Source organism: Hibiscus syriacus, unplaced genomic scaffold, assembly GCF_006381635.1.
Source record: "Hibiscus syriacus cultivar Baekdansim isolate YM2019G1 unplaced genomic scaffold, ASM638163v2 tig00003041_pilon, whole genome shotgun sequence".
NCBI classification, from domain to species: Eukaryota; Viridiplantae; Streptophyta; class Magnoliopsida; order Malvales; family Malvaceae; genus Hibiscus; species Hibiscus syriacus.
The window spans coordinates 8,103,843-8,117,651 of record NW_024061960.1 but is presented as its reverse complement, the minus strand read 5'-3'; the positions used below and the strand labels follow the sequence as shown (position 1 = coordinate 8,117,651).

Below are 13,809 nucleotides of genomic sequence, written 5' to 3'. Positions count from 1 at the left end.
AGCCGTTTCTTTTTTTTTTTTTTTTTTCTCTCTAATCCTAGAAGTTGTTGTTTTCCTTTTGATTTTCATTTTATATGATAGTCGGTGACATCAACTTCGGTACTGATCATCAACAGTATGTATTTTATGTTTTTTATTTACTTTATTATATCACATGTTTATTTTTTTTTTGTTCCTTTAGTTTCTAATAATTCTTACTTTATGATATATTTTTCCTGATTTTATGGTATATTTTCCCTACCTTCATAACACGTTTTCGGTCATTTAATTTTTTTTACTCATTTAATTTTTCATGGTTGGATTCGATGTCACATTCACTATCAAGATGTCACTTTTTTGTTATTATGTTGATATTCTCTGTTTTAGCCCTTCAGATTAATCCTGGATACGTGATTTATGTCCGTAGATAGTTTTTTCACGATTGTCTGTTTTGATTTGCAGTTGATAGTGATCTTTCAGTGGTTTAATCACCTGTTGTGGTTCATTTATCGATGCACTTAAATTTGTTCGTATCTGTTTTAGTTTGAGTATTTTAGATGGGTTTTAACTTTTTCATTGTATAATTCTTATATGATATTGAATGACTATTTTATTATGTTAATAATTATAAAAGTATTATAATTGTATATTTAATATAAAAACTTTATTATAATTTTAAATATTTTTAATAAAATTGGCGAATCTATTTTCATAAAAAATGTAATTTTTGAGTCATTTACATGAATTAAATCATAGCCCGACCCAGTTCAACCCATCAAAAGAAACAAATGACCAAGCTTGGGATAACAGTCCAAATTCGGAGATCTGACATAGTTGGAGTGGGTTGGGACGATTAATCAATGAATATGCTGTAGATGTAGGTTGTGGATCGGATCAGACAACCAGAAATCATGTCGGCCACCATTTAAGTATTTGTACAAACCTTGGAATATTTCCACCCACATTCTCTTTTTCTTAGTTGCCAAACAACGAATAATTCCTCTTTCTATTTTTGCTAACGATTGTTCTTAGACATTATTTAAGGTTGTTTATTGTGTTGGTGCTTACTTGAATAGATTTCTACCCTATTCTTCCTCTTTCTTCTGGTTTTCAGGTCATCCGGTCCACTCAGTTTCGGCCCAAACCAAAAACAAAAACACATGAAACCGGTTGTGTTGTTTCGAGTGGGATATGTCTTGGAGGTTTGAGGCATTGTTGAGAGATTCGATGCCATATTTACACGTAAACAAATATCAAAGACTTGTCGTCTGGGGTTAGGGAAAAACAAGGCATAGAGAAGAAAGAAATTAAAACTATAGACAGAAGAAGAAAAATAATGTACTTTTTCTCCCTATATCCCGGGTCCGTACATTGCCTTCGCCAATTTATGCCCTTCAACTTCCATTTCTTTACCAACAAAATTGAATATTTAATTTAATAAAAAGTTTTTCGAATAATACATTATATAAAATTTAAAAGTTAGAACATCCTAGTAGCCTACTTTGTTGGGGGAGGGGGTAAAATTAGCAGTTTTTTTTAAATTTCAATGCTCAACTTTATCGTAGTTATCAATTTATATATCATAGCATTCACACTAGACTACATTACCTATTCATATTTATCCGGCTTCCTCGCCCATATAAAATTATGGAAAAAATTATTTTCTTATATAATGTATCTATCAGATTTTTTTTGAATTAGGATTTTTTATTGGTCTAAAAACATCGTGTGCTTCTGAGATTTTTTTCATTTGGCCGAAGACGCTATACAGTCGTGGAGTTTTCTTCATTTGTCTGAAGACGACATTGAGTTTTCATATTTAATTTGAAGACGCATGAAACACCTAACATATTTAAATTGATATTATACAATTCATCCTAGATGAAAAAATAATCATCAGAATGGATTATATTAAAAAAAATTCCCACATCATTTACTCAATCATTCTGTCATATTTATCCACTAAGTTTTTTGGTTTTATACTAAAAGTAAAAAAAATTTTGTTTTATTTTGCTATTTCTTCAAGGTAAAACACACAAATGTTTTTTATGTTCCAAATCTTAGTTGCCAAACAAAATTATGTTCCTAATCTTCACTTCTGTCCCAATTTTTGTTTTCTGTCGGGATACAGACAACTCCCATTCTCTTGTTGAGTTTTTTTATTAATTATTGGTATTGACTTATTGACCAATTATTACTTGATTCTTGTTTCAATCAATTAACTATTATTTTTTTAATATCACGCATAACCTTACATTTTATTTCTATTTTTGTCGTCTATCATTAATTTTTAAAAGTAATGTTGACGTGTTATTATAAGATAATGTTATAATAATATTAAAAAAATATTACATAAGCATCAACATTAATCTTTTAACAACGGATAATTAAAATAGAACTACAACATAATATTATATATGATTTTAAGAAAATGTATAATCCCAAAATTAGCTCACAACGTATACCAAAATGGTAATTTTGCCTCATATTATATTTTTTTTGGAGCATTTCCCTCACACGTTTCATTTTAGGATAAAAAAACCCTAACATTTGACAGAACACTCACATTTTCTGAAAAATATTTTCCGTAAAATGAATTACATTTTCTGGAAAATGTTTTACAGTGTTTGAAATATGTTGTGTAAACCATTTTTCACTAGTTGATAAATTTTCTAGAAATTATTTATTACAAATATGAAATAAAATAAATAATAATATTTATTATAAAAATTTAATATTATTTTAAAAAATATTAGAATAATTTATTTAATACTTTTTATACCAATATTATTATTAAAATATTTTTCTATAATTTTATAAATAAAAATATTAAGAGTAGTATATTATATTAAAAAATATTATAAATTATATTAAATATCTATTAAAATAAAAATATTATATTATATTTTTAAAATTATTAATAAATATATTTTAAGGATTTTTATTAAAATATTATTAGACTATTCTATTAATATTATATAAATAAATAATATTATTCACTATTAATAATTCAATAATATTATTTTAAGAAATTAATAAATAATATAAGTTGTATTAATAATTTGTTATATATTATTAAAATAAGAATATAATAGTATCATATATTATTATAATATAATTGAGTATATTATTTTAACAATAATAGTATTATTTTATATTATTAAATTATTAATAAATATAATTTAAATATGTTAATAATTAATATTTTATTAAAATGATACTAAAATATTATATTAATATTAAATACATAAAATAATATTATTTTGAGTATTTATGCTTTAAATTGAAAAATTCAAAAAATAATTTATTAAAAATCAAACAGTAAGTCATTTTCCATAAAATGCAAATGAAATTTTGTTGACAAAAAAAAATATTTTACATTGACCAATATGTTTTCCTCCAACCAAACACTGGAAACTTTTTTCAAAAAATGTTTTACAAGAAACAAACAGACCCTTAGGTTAAAAAAGGCTTATATTTTGGAGCATTAGTCGTTTGTTAACTAATAATTTTCATGTATAGATGGAGTTTTTTGTCCCAAAGTGAAACGTTGTGGCCAAAATGATGCAAAAAATATATATTAAAATGACCATTTTAATAAATATTGAGGGTTATTTTTTATATTATACCTTAAGAAAAATAATAACTGAATAATCTTCACAACCTAGTTTTATAGAAATTTAAATGATATTAATCAATTTTATTTTAATTCTATAAGTATGATTATAAAGTCAACACGTGTCATTTTGTTATATTTTAAAATTTTAGAATTAATTGATTTTGTTGTTATAATATATATAAAATATGTATTGAACAATTGATTTTTTTAAATGTGTACTTTTATAGAGAGTGAGAATTCATTTTATTTATATTTGGATTTAAATTATTGTTTTTATTAAATTAAACATATACAAATTATATTTTAAATTCATAATATAATTTTAATTGATGTTAATGCACTAATCAAGCGACATCAATAATTAAGGAATTTATTATTATCTCTTGAAGTATGAGGTTCCTGCACATATAAAGGAATATGATTAAGCAAATTTATTAATTGATATCAATAAACCTTGATTAACTCTCTGTTTTTTCATTGTGAAGAGTCTTTTTGGGTCTTAACGTTTAGCTGAATCAATTAGTTTTGCTTTTTATATCAATAAATTTGTCTTTAAAATAATATAATAATTTGATTACTTAATTTTATATTATTATAATTTCCTAATACTTATATTATTATTTAATAAATATTCTTCAAATCAATTATTATTGATCTATTGAAATATTTTTGTTTAATTCTAACTTTATAAATAGAATAAAAATTACTCCATAAATAAGACTTTATAATTCTCTATTCAAATTAATTAATTAATCAATAAAATAATAGTGATTATTTAAAAAGAAATATTCTCCATGTTTAGCAAATGGTATGGTTTCTTTACCTATAAAATGCATGGAATAAGCGGGGCAGACGTATTCGTATTTTAGAGTGGGTACGTGTATATCTTGGATTCTAAATTTCTTTATATTAATTATTTATTTTATTATTTATGTTTATCCTAAACTTTTATTTGTGTCTATCTCATACGAAATATTTTTATTATTAATATATATATATATATATATATATATATTAACTTTAAAAATATTTATAGATCCGCCATTGATAATACTATTTTTTAAATTAATAATAACAATTAGTTTTATTAAAAATATATATTAAATCTAAGAAAAAATTAAAAAAAGGAGAAAACTAATCACGTGAATAAAACATTTTCATTAAAACTATCAAAATGCATAAAATATTCATTTAATAAAAAAAGCATACAATTAAAAAGTAAAAAATTCAACCAAAATTAATTCCGACAAATAATAGATACAAATAATGAATGATAAACATCATCAACACTAACATGGAAATTTATATAACAATGATATATCGTTGACAAACTGATATTATCATATTAATCACGATTCATCTTCTATAATTATGAACATATATTAATATTCAATTATGATCTAAAACAATAATAAATTAACAGAATAATTAAATAAACATTATCTAAATCTAGAGAAACGATATCAAGTTTAATTTCAAGAGAAAAAAGAAAAGAATATAACATAATATAATATAAAAATACATGTTATAAAATAAAATCATTTACCATTATCATAAGCGAAAAACACTTGCTGATTTCTTTGCTTAATTTGACTTGTAATGTTTTCATCTACTGCATCGGGGAGGAACATAATATACATTTTATCTAAAAAACCAACAATCAACTATTAAATTAGAAATACTACATATTCGTAATACCTCGTTTTCTACAAACTTAATATATATAAAAATATACTTAGACTATATCATTTTTTTTCTATTTAGTTGCTTAAACATTGTTCGATTAATCAAAGTGCTTAACGTTACAAACGTTACTATTTTAAGTGCATCGAACATAATAATGTTAATTTTTTTTTATCAAGTGACATGTTTAATGTTCTGGTAATTTTGATTTTTTTCAAATAAAACATTATTATATATAAAAATTAAAAAAAAATTCTAAAATTACAAAAAAAGTCTTAAATTCGTAAAATCAACTCTAAAATCACTTACCCTAGCCTTATCATCTCCCCTATCCGCCAACGCCGCCATTGTAATCTCTCTTTTTTACTGTCGTCACCCTGCATCGTATGGTCCCGTGGGTCATGCAAATGTCGTGATTTTTCCCTTACCGTTCGTTGGGTTGAAATCGTGATTTGAGTTCGTCGGGTGGAGACGCAGTCAAGAGTAGGTTCAGTCAACGACAACGATGACGACAAAGGGTGACAACCGACGTTGTTATGGAGTTTTGAAAAAATAAAAAAATTTGAGATTTGTTAAGATTTGAGGAAAATAATTAAGTTTTTTAATTATAATTTAAAATTTATTATTGTAAATAAATTTTTTAAAATTATCAAAATATGATGTGTCAATTAACAAAAAAAAATTTAATCATCATTACTATTGAAATATTAAAAATGATTACGTTGGTAATTTTAAACTTCTAGATTGACCCAAAAAAAATTAAACACCTATGTATATATAATTTGAACATTTTTTTATATTGAAGTGCTGTCAACAATTAAATAAAAAATAAAACAAGAAAATCAGAAAAAAGAAAAAGAAAAATGGAAGACGAGCTTTCTTTTGATTTTTTGTTTAATAGTATACACTCTCCAACACCACTACCATTTCTAATTCCTGCAAATCCAATCTGTCGTTTTGTATATTCGAAATTGAAAAACAAATTAGCTACTACTAATTATTATTGTTGCCCAAAATCCCAGAAATTCATGTTATTTCTTCTTTGTTATACAAAAACCTGTCTACTTTGAAAAGCCCCTTAAAAAAAGAGAGACCTGTTTACTTATCTTATCCCGTTAATCATTAATATTCCCAAGCTTCTTTCTTTCTTTTTCTTTCTTGGTTTTGTTAAGTTGAAGGAGTCTTGTTTTGATGGACGGAATGTACAGTTACAACGCCACCGCGGGAGAGTACGCTGACAAGGCGTTGATGTCACCGGAAAACATGATCCTCCCGTCAGACTACCATGCTTGGCTTTGCTCGTCGGTTCGGGTTCCGATGTTTGGATCCGACGAGTTAATCTCCGCCGCCTCTGCCATATCGGAAGCTACTTCCATCACCCCTGAAATTCGACGAGAAGAAGACATCTCATGTGTCGTCAAAGCCAAAGTCGCTTCCCACCCTTCCTTCCCGCGCTTGCTTCAAGCTTATATTGATTGCCAGAAGGTGAAAAGAAATATATAAACACACCGAATTCGAAGCCCTTTGTCTTTTATATTTATGATGTTACATAACTGCGTAGATGATATGTGCAGGAACACTTCAACATAAGTTTTATAAAAATAAGAAAAATGAAGGAGAAAGCTTTCACTGCAGTTGCTTTTGTTAGTTAGTTGAGTTTCAATTTTCCGCCATAAATGAGGGTTTACTTTGGTTTTCTCAAAGTTTGACGCAAAAGGCTTTTAGCTCGAAATATTACTGGTTTTGGAACTTAAAGCTCTTTATTTTACTATACTTCGTACCCTTTCGTTTCCAGGCTCCAAACCCTTTTTCTTCCTCCATCAATTCCCATGATTTTATGGAAAATATATGATGGATTTCAGTAAAGCACATGTAAACTGTTTGTTGTAATTTTCTTGAAAAGTAGGTTCAGTTGTTTGTGTATTTGTTTTGTACTCTAGGTCGGGGCGCCACCGGAGATATCGAGTATACTAGATGAAATTCTGAGGGAGAACGACGTTAACAGGCGGGATATCGGGCCAACCTGCTTTGGAGCCGACCCTGAGCTCGACGAGTTCATGGTATTACCGTTTTTTTTTCTCTTTTGCTGTCTTTTTATTCTTTCTATTTTCATTATACATATAATGAATTTCGCTGTATTTCCTTTCTGTGCGTGTGTTTTTTCTCCAGGAAACTTACTGCGATATGTTACTGAAATTTAAATCTGATCTCTCAAGGCCATTTGATGAAGCAACCACCTTTCTAAACAAGATTGAAATACAGCTTCGAAATCTCTGCACCGGTTCTTCTATTAGAGGTCCTTCTGGTCAGTCCACCTCTCTTTCTGAAATATATATAAATTCCTTTATATTCTTTGTTTATTTTTTTCTGGGTTCTTGGTTTCTGTGCTCTTTCCAAAATCTGCGTCTTTCCATACCTGCAGTATCTGCTCCACTTAACGAAGAAATTTTCACCCCAAAACGCCTAAACAAGCTAAAAATCAATCTATATGAATTTCCCAACGAAATCATCTCTGCAACTATAGCAGGCGAAACTCGGGAGTTTTGTAGGTTTCCGGTGCATATGATAAACATATGAGGCATGGAAAGAGCGATAACCATTCCTTACCTAGTCATAAATCATAGATCTCATCTATCATTTTCTGAAAAAGAACCCACTAATGGAGGCCACAAACAGTAACTCAATAGAATAAATCCAAAGTTTCGAGTATGTCAAATAATAATACTAACCACTAACAAACAACGGAAAACCCTAGAGATGAAATAGACCCGTGTCCTTCCTTGGTTTACTCTCCACCATTCCTTTCTAAACCTTCCAATTTGTGTTTATAATCTGAATTCTTTTGTTTTCCAATAATGTTATGGTGACGATGACTTCATGTTTCTTCCATTTTGATCTGTATTGTCCTAAACGAATGATACTATGGATGATCCGGGGTGGGGTGGGGGGTTCATTTTTGCTTGCTGATAATCTTTTTATTTTTTGGTCTTGTTTCATCATTTTTGCCGAGTCATAGAGAAACGAAGCCTGAAATGTAAACACCTTTTGTGTTTCTGAGAGATTCTGAAATGACGTTTCAGGGTTTAGTGTGCCATGCGTAATAGTATCTATTTGCTTTGCTTGATGGTCCGAACATGATGATGTCTTATCAACTGTTCTTTTTTTTTTATGCAATGCCTTTGATGATGGAAATACCTACTTATAGAGTACAAAGGCCCTTTTGTTTTGAGTTGATTGAACGTTTAGACTAAAGACTCTTTTTCTCTCTCTCCAGTTTGGAAGTATATTGTCCGGATTAACCTTGTTTTATTTTTTGTTCTCAAAGTAATCTGTTTTGATCTGAAGTAATATGATGATTTGGTCCAACGAGCGTTTCTCTCCACTTGCCTACTAATTACAATTACATATTCCTTTTGAAAATGCATGTCTGGTTTGGTTGAGAACTTGAGTCCACAAAATTCACTACTAATGAGCTAGCCTTGTTGAAATTTGATGATAGCAATCTAGTTATCCAAAAGGTCATACTTAAAAATGTGCTACTACACTTATTTCCCCAACTTTGTTGGCCGAATAAAAAAGCTAATCTGTATAAGCACAAGGATTGATTTTGAAGATCACTTGGTTAATGTATTTTATTGTGTTTTGAAATCTTATACCGTACTGTGGTCCTGGTGTTCTCTGTTATCAACACAATCCTTTTCATTATAAGGTTACATGCAAGTCAATCAAACCCATCATGCAAGTCAATATATAAAACTTTTCTATTGGATATGTTGATGATTGAGTTTTATATTCTCTTGTTATTTTTTGTTAATATAATATTAACTTCAGAAGCGGCATCGTTGTTGCGGGGACTGAGGATAGAACGACGAATACGAGTAAGCCATGTTTATTGACAATTTAAACGTTTACTTTTAAGACCCTATTGACGTACCTGTGTGGCCAGTCAAGTTTCCGAGAAGTGTTTTAGGAGTTGGTGTAACATAGACGTGCAGTAATGTATAGAGTGCTATGGTATTGTTAATCATGATTTTATGGTAGGATTGATTATAGATTGTTGAGTTTTGGGAAATAAACTAATTATTTTTGGTTAAAAAGTTCGTATTTACACCCAAATTTAAGAAGGATAAACAAGAAAACAAATATTGATTAAAAGCAAGAAAGAGCAAGTTAAAATTTTGTACACTGCATCAAGTAAGAAATAGGTTTTTCATGCAGCAGTGTCTTAGTAGTTTAACAAGTTATCTGATTGCATATTCTTCATCTTATTACAAAGTTTCAAACTTACGAAGGTCATTATATGTTGCCTTTGATTATCATATTTGAGTTGCACACGTGTGGGAATGTAATGACATTGAATAAAGCTTATTATTCATATTCCGTGTCTTGCATGTTTTTTATCCAGTTCTTTAAAATAAGATGTTTTGCCTTATTTTAGTGGAATGATAATGGTCTGTAATGATGTGCAGTCTGGTCTTTTGAATGCGTACCAAGTTCCAATAGAGCATTAGTTGTCATGCATATGAATAGTGGAAAGTGTAGAATTTTAAGAATTTTCTACTTTAGGACTGGCTTATATGCTGCTAAAGTAATATATATATTTTCAACATCTATATCTTATTGAAAGTTGTTTTGGATAGCTGAGTTCTGAAAATATATAAGTTAAACATTGATTTGCACAAGAGTTTTCCGAGATCATGTGAGTGTAGATCATGGTGACTTTCCATAAAGGACTAGAACTGAGGTTTAAGACTTACAACCATCTTTTGTTTCTTCCATATCTATTATTTTACTGTCAATTGAGGTTGCTTTTTTGTCACTATGCTGGAAACTGGATAGGCTTGAACAAAATCTTAGTTATTGATACTGCTTTTGCTTCAACAAATTCTTTCTTTATTGAGTTGGGGTTAGAAATCTTAGGAATCCATTATGAAAAAAGCTGCTGATGTTTTCCATTTGTACGGGGGACGGGTGTTGGCTTGTGCCATTAGCATGTGTATAGCAGCCTTAGATATTATATACATACTTTGAAAGAGTGATGGCATTGTCAAAAAGGTTGTAAATCACTGCATTCTCTGGTTGTGGATGGTTGGCAACTATAATTGTTAATTGTTTCAAAGTACAATTTACCTTTTTGATGATGCTATCATCATTCTCTTTAATCACTTCATTTGCTTTTATCTTTCTTCTGCTTTGGTCGGTTGTGCACGTTATTTTATGCCAGAATTGTATTAACTTACCCGTCCTCTGGTCGAAAAAGAGAAAAATATATATATATAAAGAACTAAGATTCGTTACACATGTAACCATTATAATGTTGTCTTCAATAGGGATCGATTTGAAGATTTTATTCGTATAAATTCACATGTTTGGTTTGTGTTTAAATGAATAACTGCCATGGCTGCTCTCTAGGTGTATGATATGTTATCTGCCTATTTGAAATTATATGTTGTTTGTGACATCTCCCCTTTTTTATAGAATCATCTTCCACTTAAGGACAGCTATAGGTTTTATCCAAATTAACATTAGCACGCACGCACACACACATATATATATATTGCTGCAATTATCCGACATATGGTAGATTTAGCTTTTGTGGTTCCTTTTCATGTAGAATAATCCAAAGAAAAGTGGAGATGTGTAGGGAAGGAAGACTATTATGAAAAGCTTTCTTCCTATTGAGTTGATCAAGCTAACATCTTTTTGCAATATGATCCTTTTTTAGGTGTTTATGTTAATATTTCTGCCATTTCATTATTTATATTGTCAATATCGTGATTAACTAGGTTTTAATTGGATCGAGCTTAACATCTTTTTAGCAATATAATCCTTTTTAGGTGTTTTTTTGATAGTTTTGAAGTTGTCATGACTCAGTAAGCTATTTTTACTTGCTTTTTTGTTCTTTATGTTACATGATTAAATCAAGTGACTTGTGCACACAAAATATGTTTAGTTAGAGGGATGATGAGTTGATTCATCAAAGAGAATGATGAGATTAGTAAATGAAAGCTTCTTTACATGTTTATATATAATTTATTTATTCTAGGAATAGTAAGTTGAGATTAGCAAAGCACATGGTTGATAGTAACAAGAAATATCATTGTCTGTGCTTCAAGTGATGAATGTCCAATGGCTATTAAGGTATAGTTGTCCCACAAAAGAAAGAGCTTCGTAGGGGGTATCCTCAAAGTACGTAACTGGTCACTTCATCTGCAGCTGATATAAGGGGTCCAACCCAAAGCAAAGTTTACTACTAATAGAACCTTTTTTTTAGGTATGGGAAAAAGCCTCTGATTTAATTCAAGTGGTCGGAGTTTTCACATGAACTCCCGTGGGTTTCGCTGAGAACCCATCAGTTTTTTTCATTTGAAAAAGAAAATGATTCATTCAATTTGTAGAATCATTTCTTTTTCTTATCTTCCTCTCTGCTGGCTCTTGCTTGGTGCATGTCATATCCAATGGATATTGTTGTTTCCTTGGTGGGTCTACCTCTCTGGTAGTCTCTTTCACTGCATTTATTAACGTGCAACACACGTGTCTGCATGATATCTGAGAAACCTGGGCTCCACCTTTAGCGCCCCATTCGTTCTTTATTTTGTCAAGACATTTTTCCTCACCCACACCGCTTCCATACTTCTGCTTAAACACTCAAATAATTCATCAAATGAAAATATTTTCAATTATTAATCTCAAAAGGGTGTTAAAAATGTATTTTTAAAAAAAAATTGATGAGAGAAAATTGGAAATGTGAAGACCCTCCATATTTGAGGACTATACCCGAGCTAGGGTCAGATTAGTGGGAGGATCTGCTGGGCATTATATCTACACCACTTAATAATTGGGGGACCGAGCTTTCGCCGGGGGGGGGGGGGGTAGTTTTAGCCTTCTGAAAAAAAGGTATCCTTTGTTTCCATATCGTTCTATTTCCTTGACTTTTCTGGCAAATGTATTATGTGATATGATGGCCGTACTGTCATGTTAACTCGGGTCTCCCATTGAGACTGACAATGAACCTAACCAGACAGTCATATTGTTTGTCCTTTGCCCGAATCGTCACGTCTCTGCGTTTTGGGTCTCCATGTTGTTCACTGTGTAATGTCTGTATTTTTTGCAGTGCTCTCAGTCTGCACCCTCAGCTCTTTTAGCTATACGATCGTCACAATTTTTTATTGAAAATACATTGCATATTTTGAATAAACTTTAACAACTTATTTTTAGGGTACCTGAAAGCTAATAAGACGTATAATGTTTAGCCATATAGTTTAAGCTGGCTGCTTTAGCTCCATTGAAACCACAGAAATTATATATCCGCTTCAATCTTAAAGTGTAGAAAATATAACTCGTGAAAGATCATATCCGCTTGTAAAATGATTGTGTTACTCGGTCCATGGAATCCTATTCCTAGCTTGGAATGAAAACATTATCGTGGCAATGTAATCTTTCCATACATTTATGCACATGTATATGTATGTAATCTTTCCAAAGTGATTGAACTTTTATGTATGTGTTTGTGTGTTATGTTGTGAGGGGCAGATGAAGGTGGAGAATCATCGGATGAAGATGTTGGTGGTGGAGAAGTAGAAGTGGTAGAAGGGAAGGCAAGAAGGGAAGAGCAAGGTCTGAAAGATAGGCTGCTTCGGAGATTCGGCAGTCATATAAGTAGCTTGAAGTTGGAGTTCTCGAAGAAGAAGAAGAAAGGGAAACTACCAAGAGAAGCACGACAAATGTTGCTGGAATGGTGGAATGTTCACTACAAATGGCCATATCCAACGGTAATTTCATCCCAATTTCCTTATGCTAGTGGAGTACATCTGTACATGTTATATTTCTAATATACGGGCAGAAGTTTCATATTTTGGCTGGTGGAATCATTCAGGAAGCTGACAAGATAGCATTGGCTGAATCGACGGGACTAGACCAGAAACAAATAAATAACTGGTTTATAAATCAAAGAAAGCGGCACTGGAAACCATCGGAGAGCATGCAATTCGCGGTTATGGATAACCTGTCGGGACAATTCTTTACCGACGACTGAGGCATTGCCAACTCAAACGTATATCCCACATCATTACTTAATTCTGGTTTAACATATGCCATGTATCGTGGACTTCACACAGAATTTCACGTTCTCCGCGCATGCATTTGAAATACTTTGAATATTTGGATTACATCTATCCTTGTTTTTTTAATAAATTTAAAGTAGACACTATAATCAAAGTTATCTCTTATAATCGATCAATAGATGAGGATCAATGGTTAAATCAAATATATATTATATATGGGATAACTTGATATAAAATCTGAGGAGATAGATTATATGACAACTGAGCAATGCCATTTATTAATGTTCTTGGTTAATTTAGGTAAACATGGTTTTGGGGTTTTCAAAAGTCATTTATTATTTTACGTAAATATGGTTTTGAGATTATAAAAATGAATTAATTTGTATGAATCAAATTACCTCAATAATTAAGTTTGAGCACTAGAAATTCCAAAGGTACTCTCATTATCAAACGGTTAAGAATCTT

General features: G+C 30.1%; 1 protein-coding gene across 2 annotated transcripts; it reads left to right on the top strand.

Moving 5' to 3' along the window:
• Positions 1 to 6,375: 6,375 nt before the first annotated feature.
• LOC120171196 (homeobox protein knotted-1-like 6) lies at positions 6,376 to 13,374 on the top strand. 2 transcript variants are annotated; one of them, XM_039178956.1, is made up of 5 exons: positions 6,376 to 6,766; positions 7,222 to 7,341; positions 7,451 to 7,577; positions 12,815 to 13,053; positions 13,158 to 13,374. In XM_039178956.1, exons 1-5 carry the CDS (start codon positions 6,473 to 6,475, stop codon positions 13,314 to 13,316), a joined length of 939 nt encoding a protein of 312 aa, XP_039034887.1. In that variant the 5' UTR covers positions 6,376 to 6,472; the 3' UTR covers positions 13,317 to 13,374. The 2 variants fall into 2 exon arrangements, with proteins under 2 accessions (XP_039034887.1, XP_039034882.1); XM_039178951.1 differs by having other exon boundaries at positions 6,384 to 6,766; positions 7,451 to 7,586; positions 13,158 to 13,372.
• The last annotated feature ends 435 nt before the right edge of the window (positions 13,375 to 13,809 follow it).

Bases quoted from the DNA above. Each gene is read 5' to 3' on its own strand.
- LOC120171196 (XM_039178951.1), top strand. From the start codon at position 6,473: ATGGACGGAATGTACAGTTACAACGCCACCGCGGGAGAGTACGCTGAC. The intron at 6,767-7,221 runs GTGAAAAGAAAT...TTTGTACTCTAG, and splicing joins CTTATATTGATTGCCAGAAG to GTCGGGGCGCCACCGGAGAT. The intron at 13,054-13,157 runs GTAATTTCATCC...GGAATCATTCAG, and splicing joins ACAAATGGCCATATCCAACG to GAAGCTGACAAGATAGCATT.